This window comes from Enoplosus armatus, chromosome 13 (genome assembly GCF_043641665.1).
Source record: "Enoplosus armatus isolate fEnoArm2 chromosome 13, fEnoArm2.hap1, whole genome shotgun sequence".
In the NCBI taxonomy this organism is placed as follows: Eukaryota; Metazoa; Chordata; class Actinopteri; order Centrarchiformes; family Enoplosidae; genus Enoplosus; species Enoplosus armatus.
In genome coordinates, this window is record NC_092192.1 from 15,902,882 (window position 1) to 15,920,246 (window position 17,365).

At 43.3% G+C, this 17,365-nt stretch overlaps 1 protein-coding gene across 1 annotated transcript; it reads right to left on the reverse strand.

Annotated features, from left to right (window-relative positions):
* Positions 1-535: 535 nt before the first annotated feature.
* Positions 536-14,763, reverse strand: taf1 (TAF1 RNA polymerase II, TATA box binding protein (TBP)-associated factor). The gene is made up of 38 exons (XM_070916849.1): positions 14,650-14,763; positions 14,310-14,433; positions 14,108-14,224; positions 13,642-13,764; positions 13,099-13,340; positions 12,755-12,970; positions 12,397-12,641; positions 12,073-12,248; positions 11,467-11,652; positions 11,015-11,142; positions 10,634-10,741; positions 10,335-10,508; positions 10,053-10,226; positions 9,730-9,834; positions 9,428-9,628; positions 9,204-9,345; positions 8,646-8,776; positions 8,475-8,555; positions 8,245-8,394; positions 8,034-8,153; positions 7,663-7,838; positions 7,395-7,573; positions 7,003-7,210; positions 6,286-6,451; positions 5,891-6,102; positions 5,582-5,690; positions 5,388-5,486; positions 5,105-5,282; positions 4,942-5,009; positions 4,720-4,842; positions 4,505-4,597; positions 4,307-4,391; positions 4,098-4,165; positions 3,499-3,615; positions 2,727-2,822; positions 2,037-2,256; positions 1,515-1,686; positions 536-1,307 (listed from the first exon to the last, which is right to left on the reverse strand). The coding sequence occupies exons 1-38, from the start codon at positions 14,761-14,763 to the stop codon at positions 1,085-1,087; spliced, it is 5,649 nt and encodes a 1,882-aa protein (XP_070772950.1). The 3' UTR covers positions 536-1,084.
* Positions 14,764-17,365: the final 2,602 nt, after the last annotated feature.

The following is a 17,365-nucleotide window of genomic DNA, read 5'->3' on the forward strand; positions in this document are numbered from 1 at the left end:
CACTGTGAGCTCAGAATTTCTCAGTATTTCCTGGTTTAAAATATTCATTATTTGAAGCCTGAGCCGACAGGCATGATACCAGGGTCCTGGAGTAGACTCATCTAAATGAAGCGCAGCCTTTAATGACATTATTAGTTACACATGTGCGTTTCCTGCGATGATGTGTCAAAATGTCACCACGATTTTCAACCACTGACCTCAGGCAATACAGTCCTGTAAACCCACCCATCGTGTTTTATCTTGTAATCTTTTGCTTGTTGACATGCTCTGATCCTTGTGCTTTGTTACCTCACGTGCACACAAAGCATCTGTTACAATTTGCTTTAATGTGTAAATAAACTGAGCTTGTCACTGGCGGTGTCCATCTTTTCAATGAGGACATATATGAACCAGACTGGAGGAAGAAGCGGATTCCTTCCTACACAGCTCAACTAATGAGGAAATAGTTGTTAAAAGAGTATTTAACATGTCAGTATGGAAACTGAACTGCACAGACCTGAATCCCTCTGATCCACTCTGATCACTGAGACAACAATTTTGAGTTACACCACTTTAATAAACCAGTGAGCTCAATGAGGTTTTAACCAATGGAGAGTCTCTATCAGAATACTAAACAGACCGTGCGCCTGTAATGAATGTAAATTTTAACGGAGGAAGAGGAAAATGATTTATGATCTATCTGCAGTTTGTTGTTATATGATTTGATGTTTTTACAGAAAGAGCTTCAGTGTGTTTATTCTATTATTTAATTAGTCAGTTGAGTAGAAACAGAGTTGCTGAGCTATTTATGAGCGCAAAGATATGAATGAGTTAAAACTGTACAAACAACTGAACACTTCCATGTCAAGGTACTTCATGGTACATAATATTCATTCAACATATAAAAGGCAAACTGAAATTTACACTGTGCTGTGCTGTACCCTATACTGTAGGTTCAGGAAGAAGCTATAAACATTAGCCATCATTTACAAAATAAGAACAATGTACAACACACCTTCCTGAGAAATCTCTTTTTCTCAGTTTAAAAACAGTGATTATAAACAATGTTTTCTTGATACTGGGTATAAAAAAAAAGAAATTTCAACTAGTTGTCAGAGTCCATGTCACTGTCTCCCCCTATAGATCTGAACTCTTCGCTCTCCTCGTCTTCACTGAGCTGGACCTGGGAGAGCACAGCTGGGCCTCTCCTCCGTGCTTCATCTTCTTCATCTTCCTCCTCCTCCTCGCTGATGCCGTAGTCTTCTCCGTTCCCCATGCCAGAGGGCTGCATCTGACTCCGGCTCTCTGTCTCCTCATAGCTGCCGTAACTGAGGCAGAAGAGAGGGAAGTCAAACAGGTTGGCAAGAGGTGTTTAAAATTATAATCCTCAAGATTTTCATGAAATCAATTAGCCACTCAATGTATTTACATTCTGTAGTTTTTATTGTTAGTGGCGGAGTCCGCCATTCCCACGCTGGATTCAAATTACATACACATAGTGTAATGGGTATTATTGGCTCGGGGGCCGGGTGTACCTGACATTGCTGTCTTCCATGTGAGGCTCATCAGGCACGTCCCCTTCATATGACATCATGCTCTCGTCCTGCTCCATGCCCATGCGGGCCGTCTCTTGAGCTCTCCGTGGAGGTGCAGGTCGCACATCCACCTCTCTGTCAGAGTCACTACCACTCTCCGACAGGTGTATGGCTGGAGGGGACACACAACAGATCAGGTTAAATGTCAGACGCACGCGCGCACGCACACACGCACACACACAACAAATGCAGCACATGATGTTAACTGAGGTCTGGTTAATGTTTGCTCACTGCCAACTGATATCCATTTTGTTTTTACAGTATATCTGTCATTCTCAATATGCCATTAAGTGAATATTTGCAGCACAATAATTCCGTCATCTCATATTCTACAGTCATAATATGTTCTGATGATGTGACAAAAATGTTTTCAATTTGTTCTTGTTGTTTTCTTCTTTCTTCTTTATTGTTTATAGCTGCGACCATTTTCTGGTGCCGCTCCAGCACTGCAGGTGGACTTACAGGAGAAAGGGTTGTCTCCCTCCTCTTCGCTGGCATCATCCTCTCCGTCAGACATGAGCAGGTCCTGGTACAGCACGCTGGCTTGGGCTGGGCGGTTAGACCTTCCGTCTTCTTCTTCCTCCTCCTCATCTTCCTCCTGTTCGTGCAACCGTCTGCGTGGTGGCAGCAACATCTCCTCTTCGTCATCTTCATCCTCTAGATCTCCGTCTGCGTCCTCTGCCTGAAAAGACAGGACAGACAAATGAGTCAGATATAAATGAGAAGTAAGCCCTCTTGGTTTCAAAACATCTTGAAAATTAGCCGTCTGGCTAACACTGGCACATTTACAGAAATGCTGCTTAATGTCCTTATATATAAATAAATGAAAGCAAGCTGAAAAGTAAGCAGGTATATAGGTAAATAAAACTATAGATCAAGAATAATACACAATAAAAATGTATTTTAATTAAATACTACAAGAGGATTTGGGGCACTTTCTGTCTGACACAAATAAAAATTGATGGTGTGGAAAGAAATGGATTTTACCTCCTAAAGCTGTGTGAAAATCAAATAAATACATAATTAATTTGATAATAAAAAATCCATTTTAACTGAATCAGGCCATCCAACTAGAATGGTATGTATATGCTTGTAGTGCAGTGGTGACCTCATATCAACTACATAACCTTTCAATAAATCTGTCTTTCTTACAGGAGCAGGAGTCTTGGGTTTGCCATCATCTTCCTCCTCAAAGCCTTCAATGTCCACATCTGACTCTTCCTCCCCTGGTCTTCTACTGTGGCGACCCTGAGGGGCAAGGTGATAAAAGTCTGAGAACACTCTTGCCGAAAGACGGAGCAAGAAGCAAAAGAACTACTCTCACTTTACACTGTAATGTTATCTGTAATGTTTTGGTGTGAGAAACAACTTTAACAAAAGCCTGTAATCAAACTGGGTGCTCTGAGGATAGTTTGAGGAGAGGTGGCATGTGGTTGCAAGCCTCATTTCTGTCTCTCTCCATACCTGCCCCCCTCTCTTCTCTGGAGCAACCACTAGAGGTCCCTCAGAGAAAAGGCTGCTGGTCTCTCTGGGCAGACTCCCTGAAGCCCCGCTGTCAAACAGATCAGCAGGCTGGCCAACACCACACAGAGCGGCACACACAAATGGAGAGACAGCAGGAGCGAAGGAGGAAAAACACGGAGGGAGAAAGGAGACACTAAAGTGAAGAAACTAGATTGTAAAGATGAAACGTGAAAGTCTGGAAAGGAGAGTTAGTGCAGAGAACAAGTGAAGAAATACAAAGGCAGGGAGCACTACGAGGTGTGGCGAGGAGACTACTGCACGCAGAAAAGTTCAGACTAACTGGTGTGGCACTTTATGAACAGCTGGAGGCCTAAAGTCTATTGTCACTGTGGCAAGATACCCAGGAAACCGCCATTTGCCAAGCTAGTAAATAAAAACTGGGCCCTGGCTGCTCTCCTACCTGCGGTGTGTATGGCCCCGGTGTCATTGGGTCCAGACACTCCAAGTCTGCTGCATCTAGAGCTGCCTCTTTGGCAGTAGAGATGTCCTTCTCCAACTGGGTCAAGTGCTCATCATACTGGAGGCACAAACACAGGTGATTATTACAAAACTGATTAATGTTCATCCTGCTCAAAAAAATACTATTGTTATAAATTATTGCTGTAATAATTGACTCTAAAGAGATAAACCTCTTCCTGAAGCAAAGTAAAAACACATGTTGTCATAGTTTGAATCAAATCTAAGCAATGTGGCAAATTATGCAGCAATTTAATAAAAGATGCGTCACTAATTTTCAAGTATAATCCTCTGTGATATACAAGACTACGCTACGACAATACTGTATATTTTTAGAACTATTTTCCACAATAACATGGTGTGTGAAAAACAGGAGAGACCTATTCATTAGATGAAGACGATTTATTATAAAATTTGCATTTTTAAAAAAAAAATCCCTCTACGTTGTTCCCAGCATTGCTTTGCAGCTGATCTGATAATATGGTAAAGCTCAGCCCAATGTAACTTACTACATAAATACTCAGTCGTTAGCATGACCCTTACCTCTGCCAAGGTTTGTTTGCACACGTTGACGATGTCCAGGGCTGTCTTGGTGTAAGGACTGTCTGGGCCTGTGAAAAACACACAAAGAGTAATTGTGCCTCAAACAACATCTTTACTGAACTATAGAACTCAGCTCTTAGTAAATAAATCATGACGTTTTTTAAGACTGACTTCAGAGGTCACAATACCAGTGATGTTAACACCTTTACCATTGTACTTGATACTGTTGGTGTGGATAAGACTGACATCTGAAAGGAACGCATCTCTGTTCTGGTATTTGTGTTTGGAGATGTTCTGAAATACAAATACACAAAGAGGGACATTTTCTGTTTAAGTTCTTTGTACTGCTGATATAAAAAATTTCAGAGTATATTTGTTTCAAGGTTGACACCTCATATGACTCTCACCTTGCGGATACTCTCCAGGTCCATGGGGTTTATGATCACCTTATAATAATCGGGCACAAACTTTTTGTTGACCGGATGGTGAAACGGCCATGACTGTAGCGAAGGGAGGAATCAAGGGATGAGAGGAAGATCATTAACTTATTCTGCATGTGAACTGATCAGTGCTCTCAAATTTGTTAGGTAAGGTAGGAAAATGGTAAGAAGAGGTGACTCACATCAGGAACCACCATCATCTTCTGGGTCACAATGTTGTCCAGGATGAAGGAGAAGGCCACCTGATCATCGTCATCCAGCAAGGGGTTGATGGCTTTCTCCAGCCTCACCAGCCTGTCCTCCTTCTGCGCAAACACACATACAGAGGTTTAATGGTTGATGTGGAAATTGACAAAATGGCAGGTAGATGTGAAATAAGACAAACAATTCACATTAACACTCACTTCTTTCAGTTTAGCATCGCACAGGTCCAGCATGGACTGTGCTACCTGTGTTATTGGATGTTTTGCTCCTGGCGGAACAAGAAGAGAGTCGTCTTAACACTTTGATGTGGTCTAACTGAAACCAGTCTGTTTTTAAGAGATAAACATGTTCATCTAGCTTTACCATTGTAGGTGGCGCTGTTTTTGACGATAACTTCCACTGCTTCACGGAACTCCTCCCTTGATGGATACATTCGCTTGCGTACGTTCTCCCTCAGCGTCTGCAGGTCCATGGGCCGTGTGATGATCTTATAGTAGTCCTTCACAACCTTGGCGTTGACTGGTGTGTGGAATGGATATGTCTAGAGGCACAAGTAGTAAAGATGAGATGGCAGAGCAGTAAAGCAGATGAATGGGAATAACAGAATGCTGTTGAGGTGGAGGAGCTTGTGTCTGACAGATCTTACGTTGGGGTGATCCCGCATGTCATTGATGATGCTCTCTAGCACAGAAGACAAGGTCACCATGGGGTCAGTGCGTCTGCGGTGGATGGCCTTGTGTGGTTTCTGTGAATATCAATGTGAAACAAAAGCAGTGTGAAAGATCAGCTAAAGAGACCCCCTTCAAAATGTGTTAGAACGAGCTATGAAACACTGCTTACATTGAGGTAGTCGCAGTGCACAGCACTGCCTACGCGTCTCTTCTTCTTTGGTGGGAGTTGTTGCTTGGGGAACTTGAGCACTAAAGACTTTCTGCGCACCTCATCAGCACTGTAACAGAAAACATTTGTTAGAAACTGCAGGGGGTGGAGGCCACAGACCATCTGTTGATTAAACCAGTATCTGAGTTACTCTTGTGGTCCATGGACCCAAAACTAATTTATAAATGGAAGAATCTTTCAGCACATCTGAGTGTCCTTGATAAAATTATTTTCAATAGTAAGAGAGGAAGAACGAGGACAATCCACTACCTCTCAATGAGCTGTTTGCCCAGCACGATCTTGGTGCCCTCCACCTTGATCAGTTCCTCGTTGTCGTTGTGGATGACGGTCTTTTCCAGCTCCTCCTCCTGCTCCTCTGTCATGGCAACTGGGTTTGAAGGTGGGGCGTTGGTCTGATAGTATAGCGGGCAGAACTTGTTGGTCCTCATGTGTCCAATGGCTCCACACGCTCCGCACTTCAGCTAGCGAAAAGAGGCAAACATTAAGGAACACGAAAAATAATCGGCCTGTGCTATATGATAGTAATACTGAAAGAACAATACTGCAAATTGTACTGTAAATATCTACACATTTATCTGGGCACCAAAGAGCTGGTGATGAAAAAGTAAAGGAGAGGAGTACTGAATCAGCAAGCTTACTTTTACCTTGAGGTCTGGTCTCTCTTTGACCTTCTTGGCCTTCTTCTCTGGAGGTCCCTTGATCTTGTCTTTCTCTTGGTTTCTCTTCAGCCTCCTCAGCTGCTCCTGAATGCGCCGGCGCTCTTTCCTCATCTCTTCCCTGTGCTGTTCATCGAAGAGGGCAAACTTGCGTCTGCAGCCAATAAGACACACAACACTGGCTGTTTAACATGCACTGGTTCAGTTGTGATGATGGCATGGACATAATTAAGTGGCATTTCTACGATGTAAGCTCTCTGGCTTTCTCCTTAATGAGCTCCACTCATCTCCATAATGGAGAATACAGCAACATCAGGCTGACCTTCTGGTTATCAGAAGACTTGCTTCATACGAACAGAGAAGCAGGAATTTAACAACTATATGATTTGATATAAATGTAATACATAAAGCAAATATATGTTTTCATGTATGTTGTGTGCAGCTGGATCAAAACAAATCTGCATGCTAATTATAAAAGTTTTGTCAAAGGTTGCAGAGCTTTGATTATCCTTTTAATTATTAATTAGACACTGCTCAATAAAGAGCAGACTTTTCAATTTTTTGAACTATAAAATCATCATAGCACCAAGCTATACAGATGTGAATAGTCTTAGCCTGACAGGGTGCTGTGGTTATAAAACAGTCCGATCGGTTCCTCCCACTGTAAGATGAAAAGCTCACAGTCTTGATTAGTGAGAGACTCACATGAATTCGTCATCCTTGGTAGTTCGGATCCTGGTGTAGGCGTCGATGACGGCGGCCTTGCGTACTGTCTCGCAGCGGACATAATCCTTGCCGTCCTCGTCCCTGAAGGTGCGATAGATCTTGAGTCGCCGCCCTGTGGCCGAGGAGTTCAGGCTGGTGACGGAGGACGTGTCATCGTCCTTGTGGGAGCTGGTGGATAAGGAGCTGGCTATAGAGTGAAGGGGAAGTAAAGTTTACAGTTAAGAGACACAAACAACGTGTTTCACCCTCACACAGCTAATGCAGATGTCCTCGGTGCACCATGACGATGTCTCTGATTTTCAGAAACACACACTCACACAAGCCTTTGCGCCGCTCCTTGCGTCCCTTGTTGTCACGATCGCTCTCCTCGCCCATCAGCATCCTCTGCAGCTCCTTCCTCTCCTGCTCCTCCCTCTCGCGGGAAAGCTGGGAGCTGGTCTTCTTGTTCTGCAGCATGTTCTCAATGTTCTTCCCCATCTCCTCAAAGTCACTGTCTTCTGCTGAGCTGCTGTCTGTGTCTGTGGAGAGCACCTCCGTCGACTCTAACACTCTGTGGTGGGGGGGCAACAAGGAAAACAACTCAAGGTGTGCTCAGACAGAACTCTGAACAACATATAAAACCCTAAATAAGAGCCTCACTTGTTCTGCAGGTCAAAGATCCTCTGGCACTCTTCCTTGTAACGCTCCTGGTGCTCAGCAACGGAGAAACGAGAGCCTCTGGCAAACTTGCTCATGGGTCCCTCGCCTGAACGCGCCTGCTCTGTGGACATGGTCCTCACCACATCAATCACCTCCCAGCGAGAGAGCTTCTTGATCTATCACACATGCAAACACACAGTCACTTTAACAAGCCCCAACCGAAAAGTAAAGCCACATGCCTTTCTTGCATTTGTCACCATTAACAAATCCCTCAAAACTCGTCAACCCTGACCGGCGAATGTTCCAGTTAGAGTGAATAATAGACATGTCCTACATCAATTTCATGTGCTTGCATATCACCATAGTTTTACCTCTTCCTCTGGAACACCAAACTTGCGCAGCAGCTGTTTGGCATTCTTCAATGAGAGTCTCCTCAGGTCAGCGTCTGTCCCAGTCACTGTCTTCTTGGCAGGCTGTGGCTCTTTGTCATCCTGAAAAACAGCACAGGATCCAAGTTTTCACTCTCTATACTTACACAAGGCAGAACATGGAGTGGCAGACTTTCGCTTTAGAGAATCAGACCTTCTGTTGTGTGGGCTTGTTGGGCACTTTGACGTAGGAGAAACCCTCTCCACAGCCTGTCGGATCAGCCACACCTGTAACCTCCAACAGGCATTTCCCCTTCATGGCAGAAATGAAGGCTCTCGTTGTGTTCCACGGAGCTGTCCGCACCTAGGATGTGAGGGACAGGATCAGCATTTTGTAAATCTGAAACTCTTAACTTAATTATGAGGAATCACTTGGATCAATACCTCATCATCAATTTTCATTTGAAAGTCCTCCTCGTTCTCCTCATCTGGAGCAAAGAAGGATTTCTCACCATATCCAGCATCCTAAAGGGGTAGAACAACTTGTAGTGAAGCCGTGCCACAGTCCTCCCTGGTGTTAACCATCTGATGTGACTAAGAGACAGATAATATTACCTTGAGTCTCTGCTCTGCCACCATCATGCTATAGTAAGCGCAGCACTGCTCTGGAGACACCATGGCTCTGATCTCCTCCTCTGTCGGCAATCTAAAGTCAGGCTTCAGCACCCACCAGTTAGAGTCCATCCCTGGCATGAGGAGAAGACGCTGTCAGACATTTTCTCATATCTGCAACCTTACTCTGATCACAGAGTGTAGTATTATAAGCAAATAGAACACAATGTTGTCCATGTCAGAGTTTCCATTATAGGTACATGTTTGTTAATCAAAGCATTGTAGAAAACCGTGACTTGCTGATGTAAATATTTGTACCCTGTGTCCTTATACTGTCTGACTACATCTTACCTCTGGGGTAAAATCCATAGTAGGTGTAAAAAGCTCTTTCCCTGCTCAGATTCCTGTCTGTCAATCAAGGCACACACACAACGGGTATCTCTTTGTAACCTCAACACTGTCCTGATATAACACATCTGGGTTAGGTTGGTCCAATAAATGACAATGGTCACTGAATGGTGGACGTACAGGCTACAGAGTTAATGAATGAGCGCGGTCTACCTGTACGCTTGAAGTCAGCACAGAGTTTTAGACGTTTCCTGATGCTGCTCTCTGAGTGTGAGGGGAAAGCTTTCTTTATATCCTCCATGCGGATTCTCCGGGGCCGATCCTTGCTCTTCCAGAACAAGCGGTAAATGAACACCTGTAGAATACAGATGTGACAGTTGAGCTTTTGCAACAACAACAGCTCAAGTTTCTGGTAGAGGGCAGGCGAATAAACATACCTGTAGGAAGTCTCTGATGTGAGTATTGGCTCGTTTGGAGTTGGGCCCTGGAACCTCATACAAGGGGCACTCCTGACCAACTACAATAATGTCCACAAGCTCTCTAATGTAGTAGCCGTGTCGCGTTCGTAGAACCAAGAAATCCGTCTCTGGCATCTTGTGCACGTAGATTGGAGCACGGAAAAGGTTGTTTTCAAATGCCTAAAAGAAAAAGACATACCATCTCACAGTTCTGCTATGATAACAGACCAGAGATGCTTCACATATTCACCTGAAAACCTAATGACTGTGACGGTGCTGACCTGGAGCAGCTGTCCAGGATGCAGAGAACCCAGGAAAGGGGATGTGTGGCAGTACACGGTCTCTCCATATTTACAGTCAGGTGCTCCAGGATCCTTTCCAGGTTTCTGAAGAATACGGAAACAATAATGTATTTTAACAACTCTATCCAATAAACAAGTGACAAATGGAAAATTTTTAAGTTGAATTTTATGATCTGAAACTAATGAAATACACAACAATTCTGCAAACTGAAATAAATGTGACACTCACAATTTCTTCAGTTTAGAAAATACTATTTAAGACCTACACAAAGTCATGAGTGAAAAATAAACACTTGACTCACCCTTTTGTAGTAGTTTTTGATCTTTGTTGCCATGCCGACTTGCATGATGAGAGGGGCGTATTCTTCACTGTACTCTGCCAGGATCAGATCTCCATCTTTGCCCGTCAAGTCCTGTGGGGTTCGCATGAAGAACATGTCTCCTCCGCCTGATGCCTGCCGCTCCTGCTCTCGCATCTGTACGGAAAAAATATCAACACATACACTCAGTACACCATTAATGTGGCACAACACTACAAGGTTACTTTCATAGAATAATAGTGCTTGTTTTGAGCAGGGCTCCACCTTGGCCTTCTTCTTAATGTGTTTGAGCAGTGGCTGGACAGGATGGGGACCTGGCTGAGCCAAAGCTCCAAATGAGTACTTCTTCAGAGTCGGTCGATGAAACTGACGCAGCTTCATGGGCCCCATGTGGGTAGGGAAGAAGGGCTGCCTGAGCTCCAGTGCCGGTATGGAGTGCTGTTAAAGACAAATAATTTACTCAGTCAAACTCTACGACATTCTACACTTCAGCTTACAGATAAAATATGATTCAAAGTACCTCCATGTAGGCTTCATCTTTATTTTTGTGGGCTGGTGCTTACCTGAATGATGTTGCCACCGAAGGTCCCCCTCAGGCCCTGCTGTTTAGGATAGTAGAACTCATCATTGGAGAGGTTCCAGGGGTCCTTCACTTCAGGCTGGGACATGTTCTGAGTTAAGAGAAACCACATTTAGAATACCAAAATCTCAGTTACAGCTCACACATAATAGTGCTTAAACAAGCATTTTGTAGCTGTTTCTGTCAATTTCATTTCACCATATCTGCTCCTTCATTATCTAGCCTTGATCTTCCTTATTAGAGTCTTATTTTACCACTTTCTGTTTCAAATTACCTACATCTCCTCTGGTGAAGCAGACCTTGTAATCAGCCATTTCATATAATCCAAGCGTATGCCTTTGTCTGCCCTGATGAGGCAGCTTACCTGCTGTGGCTCATCTTTTATCACCCCAGTCTTCCCCAGCAGGATGCGGCTCTTTTTGATTGCCGTTTCCTTCTTATTTTCTTTTGATGGGGAGTGGGAAGTCATCTCCTCCTTTTCATTAGGCATTTCTACAAGAGATAACAGTTTGTCAAGAATAAGCAGACTAACATTAAAATGATTGCTCTGTTACAGATGATACAGATGTGTATTGTATTGTTTCCTTCAGAATATAAATGCACTGTAGGCCACATAAATGAATGAAACAAGCATATAAAACGTTTTGTGTATTTTGTTTGAACATGATTAAGCAATCTCATCTTCTTGTCATTGTGATTATTCAGCTTTCAAAACACATGATCCCTCCCCATAAGAAAGTTAACAAACTTCAGAAAAGGTCATACGGTTCATTTTACATCAAACTCAGCCTAACCAGATGGGAATTTTGAATATACCTAGGATGATATTTTCATCATTGGGATCCAGTGTAAGAACAGGTGGCATGAGCATGTGATCCATCTCCTGGTCATCCCAGATAATGTTATCTTCCCAGCGTCCATACACCAACTCCTCGTTGTCAATGGGGAAAATGGAGAACCAGGGAGAGTCTTCTTCGTGAGAGGCTGCAGAGGGACAAAAACAAATGAAGACAACACAGAAAATGAGAAGTTAACCTGAGATAAAAAAAGGTCTGGTCAATCTATTATTTGTATTGTAATATTTTTATATAATATTATTGTATTGTGACCTAAAAATGAACTCACCTTGATTATCGTGGTTGTTTTTTTCACGCTTAGAGAGAGAGATTGATGAAGCTTTGGGCATGGGTGGAGGCGTAGGTGGCACCAACTGGGAATTACTTCTTGTCAGACCTGTAAGATTAAACTGATTATTCTATTTCTTTTACACACATGAGATATTACAGCCAGCTGCCCCACCATCAATTATCAACGCTACAATGTCTTTCAAGTTTTGTAAACACCACCTGGGTGTAGTATGCTGTTTGCATCACAAAAAAAGACTCATTGCAAGATTTACTGTATTTTTTCCTGTCATCTTACCCTGCTGTGCGTTATACGCGTTGGCGTTGCGGGTCATGCTAGACGGCAGCCATCCCGCCAGGCTGGCTCGCTGAGTCTTGGTGCCCTTGTGTTTTACTTCCTCCCCGTTCCAAATAATATCGTCCTCCCATTGCAGCTGAGTGACCATCAGGAAGAGCTCATTCTCAAGGGCTTGTCTGTCCTTGTCTTCACCTTCATTGTCATCATCGTCACTGCTGTCACCTCGCCTCAGAAACTACAGATACATTGTATCAGTACACAATATCAGTAACACAATCAGTATAAGTATTTTCATGTTATGGCTACAGATGTCCATGTCGGCACACCTCATGTGCTGTCTCTGTTATTTCTTTAGGCTTGTCCTGCTTCTCAGGCTCACTGGACTCCTCCTCTTTTAGCTTGAGCCCGTAGTTGAAGTTGCCTCCGTCTTCAGAGACGCCCAGCATGTCGTACCAGAGCTGGGCTGGACCATATCTCCATTCTGCTACTTTAGGTCGAGACTCTGCCTCCTTGTCCCCATCACCACAAGTTTGTGAGAACTTTGATTCTACTGGAGCCATCATGGTTATCTGGATGGCACAGAAAGGCAAGTGAAGTGCTGGATACAAAGAGACATACTGCCGGACTACTACCAGCTGACATTATGAGAGCCAACAGCAGCCTGCAACACTGGAAGATTTACCTCATCGTCAGAGAGACACTGCTCTGGGGGTGGGGGGGGTGCGTACTCGTAAAGCCATCCAGACTTCTTCTCCTGGCTTTGCTCTATGGGCTCTCCTTCTGGAGGAGGTGTCCCAGGCTGAGGGTCTCTGTGCTTTCGCTTCTTCTTCCTGCGGGCACTCCTCCAAACTGATGGCATGTTCTTTCCAGGACCAAACAGCCGTAAGAACCTAAGCACCTGGTTGTACATCCGAGACAGTGGTTGTCAGTGCACTCCTTCATTTTAAAATTATGACAATTAAATAAGCATTTAGCATGTGTAATGACACATTTCAGCTCAGCACAGTGCCTGTAAAGATAATTTACCTTTCCAGGTCTAAACTCTGGGAAGAGCTCTGTGACACCTGGCAGTGCTTTGGCAGCATCTTTCTGCATGATGCCAGCAAGAGGGAGGTTGAGCCTATCTGGGGGGCCTCCAGCCCCCAAGCCCTGGCAGGGACGGTCGGTTTCAGACTCAGAGTCTGAGGAGCTGCTGAAGTCAACCTTATCAGCCGTAGAAGATGGCGCGATGATGGAGGGCAGGATGATGCCATCACCCTCTTCCCCAACTGTGAGGAGAGACAGTGACAGATCACAGCAGCAGTAGAGACAATCAAACTTCATCTTATATAATACTTGTGATTTAAAATACTTGAACTTCACCTGAATTGCTATTGAATTTACTAAATGGTCAAGTGTAGTATCTGTTCTTCAGAGGCAAGCTAAACCTGTGACAATAACATCCACCCTGATGAAGTAGCAACTTCAGAAGCTGCAGTTCTGTGTACAGCTTAAACCTCTGTGAAAGAGGGCAAGCCTAACAGTTCCTCTACATGGACTAATTACGAGTAAACATATTATATGTTTTACCGTTTGTGCTCTGAGAGGAGGGTTCCTCTTTCTTAGCAGACGTAGGAAGAGTTGGTGGTGGTGGAGGAGGCATAAGCTTAGAATCAATATCCTCGCAGTCGGCATCATAGTCATCCTCATCATCTAAGGAATTAGAAAAAAAAAAAGTACATTAAAATAAATAAAATAGTAAACTGACAGTCCAACAATATTTTGGAATCCTTGGTAGGGACAACTAAAGATTGTGGTAAAAAAACAAAATGGTTATATACGGTGGAAAAAAATAAAGGTAAAAAGGTGTTATTTTGACTGCAATATCTTGCATCAATTACAATTAATTATAATTTTCTTTTTTATATATAAAAATATATCTTCATAAAGATCAGTTTTATACATCTTAAGAAAAAAAATATGAATGTGTAATTTTTAATTGAGTCTAACAACAATCAAACACAAACATGACCCTAAGAAGCTGTAAGTTGATCACCTGTTTTCCTGCTGGGCTGCAAAGACCCCATGGCCTGACGGTACTTCTTTGTCTCATCCTCAGCAACCTCACTGATGTCAGAATAATCGACTGCATCTTCAGTGCTTTTCACCCAACCTGGATGAGGAGAAATATTGAAAATGTCTCTCCATCCTTTTCCTGGGTAAATTAATGCAAAGTTTCTTCTTATATTTAGCCTTACCTTCTGCATCCACACTACCAGAGTCTCTGTTTTCCTCTTGATCATCCTCCGAATTGGCAGTGATCTCTGTAATGAGGGAGCCCAGACCCAGATTACCCAAACCAGCCAAATGCTTCTTGGACTCCTGGAGTGAGAAAAAAACGTCAGAAACAGAACAGAAAGTTACAAAAAGCAGTGGTAATACAAACAACCAGGTTCTAACAGTTAATTGTAGAAAATAGTATATTGTATATAATGTCCACCATGAACTTAATCATCTAATCATCAGCTTGTTCTGTTAGACATGATGATACTACTGAAAAATTACTCTTAAATGTTGTAATATCTTTAAAACACTCACACTGTCCAAAACACTGTCATCCTCTAGCTGTCCATCTTCATTGATGTTTCCAAAGAGGAAGCCAGTCAGAGAGAAAGGGCGATCTTGGTCCTCGTCACTGTCTGAGTCCGACATCCTAGATAACATATACAGTTTAGACATTTGGCTCATCTTCTTATCCTGAGTGACCTGCAACATTAGTGAGAGGCATCACTGTGATCCTCGAATCATCCTGCAGGAGTGATGCATCCATGCTGAACTTCAACAAGCACTACATGTCAAAGTTGTTATCTTTGCTGCCTGCGTATCAACTGACTTCGCTAAATGAATGATTCAATCTCTGTGATTTCAGGAGCAAATTATGCTTTTGTTTTAATGCTGGTGGTTTCCAGTCAGCTGTAACGTTTCTGCATCCTAAGTGACAGGAAGATCAAACACCTGAACTAACCACCTTTACCCAAAGTTGCTGCTGAAATGCAAATGTATTGCTTCCCTTTGACACTGCAGTTATCTGTTTCTGTACTATAGTTTGTTTATGTCTGCATCGGGACATTAGGCAAGCATTGTAGCTGGCTAACACTGAAGCGTTAACGTTAAGTGTCTACTAACGTTAACGTCACAGCCTGTTGAGATTTCGGTTACGTTAACGTTATTCATCCTCTTGTCATTTTTCTAGATGTTAAAAATGTTCTGGAACAATAACCGGCTTAACTGCCAATTCTGACCTGAAGCTCTGTAACAGACACATCAGATAATGTTATCTGTGCTGCGTTAGCTAACGTTACTTTAATTTCGTTGGCTAACGTTAGCTAGCTCGCTCGCTATATGATGGAAACAAAATATCAGAAATGCCATTGATGCAATTTACACTTACCTTTTGGGACCTTACTTCAGATGTTGATAGTCAGCTTGGGTTTAAGCCAGCTTGCTGTATCTGCTGAATAATAATGATTCATTAGACGTTCAGCTAGGCAAAGTAGCTAATGTTAGCTAGACAAAATAACTTGTAATAAGTTAACTAAAATCTATGTACACGTCTTTCCTACGTGTGCCTGTACCAGCTTTGTGAGGTTAAAAGCAGAATCACAAAAATGCATGTAATGCTGTCTTTACACACCCAGATTCTGTATACACTTTTGTTTTTATTTGTGTGTCGGGCACTGCTGCGGACGGCAGACAGCACCGTTAGCTAAGCTAGTCAGCTAGCAGAGTCAAAGTGACCCGGATGGAAAGAGTGAGGCTTTCAGGCACACCCTGTAACATGGTAAACTTGCTCAAAGACGCGGACTCTTCAATTCAAATCCTTATTAAGGATATCACAACGACATTTTTTGAAGACTACTTTTGCGTTCCCCCACAATAACGTTATATTGCTTTACCGCATTCCTTCTGCTCCATTGATAAAGGCTGAGCTGAGTATTATGATATAGTGTTATGTATTATGCCGCTGCTGGTTGTGACCACAGCGCCAGTGGGCTCACCTCCAGCTGTGGCTGCTCAGGTGCAAGTCTGTGTAGTTGCAGCTGGTTAGATAACTTGCAGAGCTAATGAAGCAGCTCTCTCACTGCTGCCGAGGCGGATTGACACAGACTGGATGGCAGAGCTTTGACTGTTGCTGTCGCTTTGGTTGTGGCTGTAGCCATGGCTGCTTTGGTTGTTATGATTATGGCTGTGACACATTAGATTATTTGGGTGTAACACTAACTAACACTGTGTTGGGATCACATCTGTCAAATATGATCAAGTTCAAATTCCGTTTGTCTTAAAGAAGCTTTCTTGGCTAATGATGATGACGACAGTAAAGACTAGTTACAGTACAGAAACCACAGCCATATCCAGATCATCACAGATTTAAATGCAGCCGTAGTCCGAGAAACAGCCAGATCCACAGCCGCAGCTTCATCCAGCACAGCCAGGCGGAGCAGCTGCAGCAGCCAGTGGCTGTTTGCTGTCGGAGCTCGGCTTTGTGAAAGACGTAATGAGCAATAAACGCAGAATGTAAAGTGTCGCATCATCTCTCCTTTCTGTAGTATCGGTATCTGCCAGTTTTAACTGGCAGTGAATTATAGCTGGACTGGACCGACACACTAGCTGTTCCTGTTGCCAGGGGGAACGCAAAACTTAATACGAGGTAACGCAAAAGTTACTGCGGGGGGAAGGCAAAACTTAATGCGGGGTAACGCAAAAGTAGTCCTCAAAAATAATCTCGCCTTGACCCTCTTGGCGGCTCCGTACATAACAGTGCGCCGCTGCCTCTCTGAGGGAATACTACATCATGCTGCATTGCATGTTAGTGAATTGCTGCCCCTAATTGTCCCATGAAATCGTTCTAGTGCCAATTGAATGTCCAGTTAAATATTACATACATTGTTCACATGACGAGACACATTATGTTTCTTATGCTGGACCTTTCTCACTCCATTTCTATGTGTCCGGCCTCAGGGCTTCTCTTATGGAGCCTGCAGAGGACCAGCATTTGATCACATTTAGGCCATTGTTTCGGTCAGTGCTGTCCACACTAACAACATGAACAGCGTTGCCTATTGTAGCCCATTTAAACGAATTACCAAAAACAACCATCACTCCCCAATTAATTATAGGTTTTGCTTTATATATCCTAAATTAATATTTAATGAAGGTGGTTACTGAGTGTGTGGAGATGGACACAGGCTTCTGAGGACAGAGCATGTCTCTCATCTCATAACCACAGCAGTGCCTCTTGAAAACATTTCATTAG

Bases quoted from the DNA above. Each gene is read 5' to 3' on its own strand.
- taf1 (XM_070916849.1), bottom strand. From the start codon at position 14,763: ATGTCGGACTCAGACAGTGACGAGGACCAAGATCGCCCTTTCTCTCTG. The intron at 6,452-7,002 runs GTGAGTCTCTCA...TATTGGCTGCAG, and splicing joins ACCAAGGATGACGAATTCAT to ACGCAAGTTTGCCCTCTTCG. The intron at 1,687-2,036 runs GTAAGTCCACCT...TGTCCCCTCCAG, and splicing joins GGGAGACAACCCTTTCTCCT to CCATACACCTGTCGGAGAGT.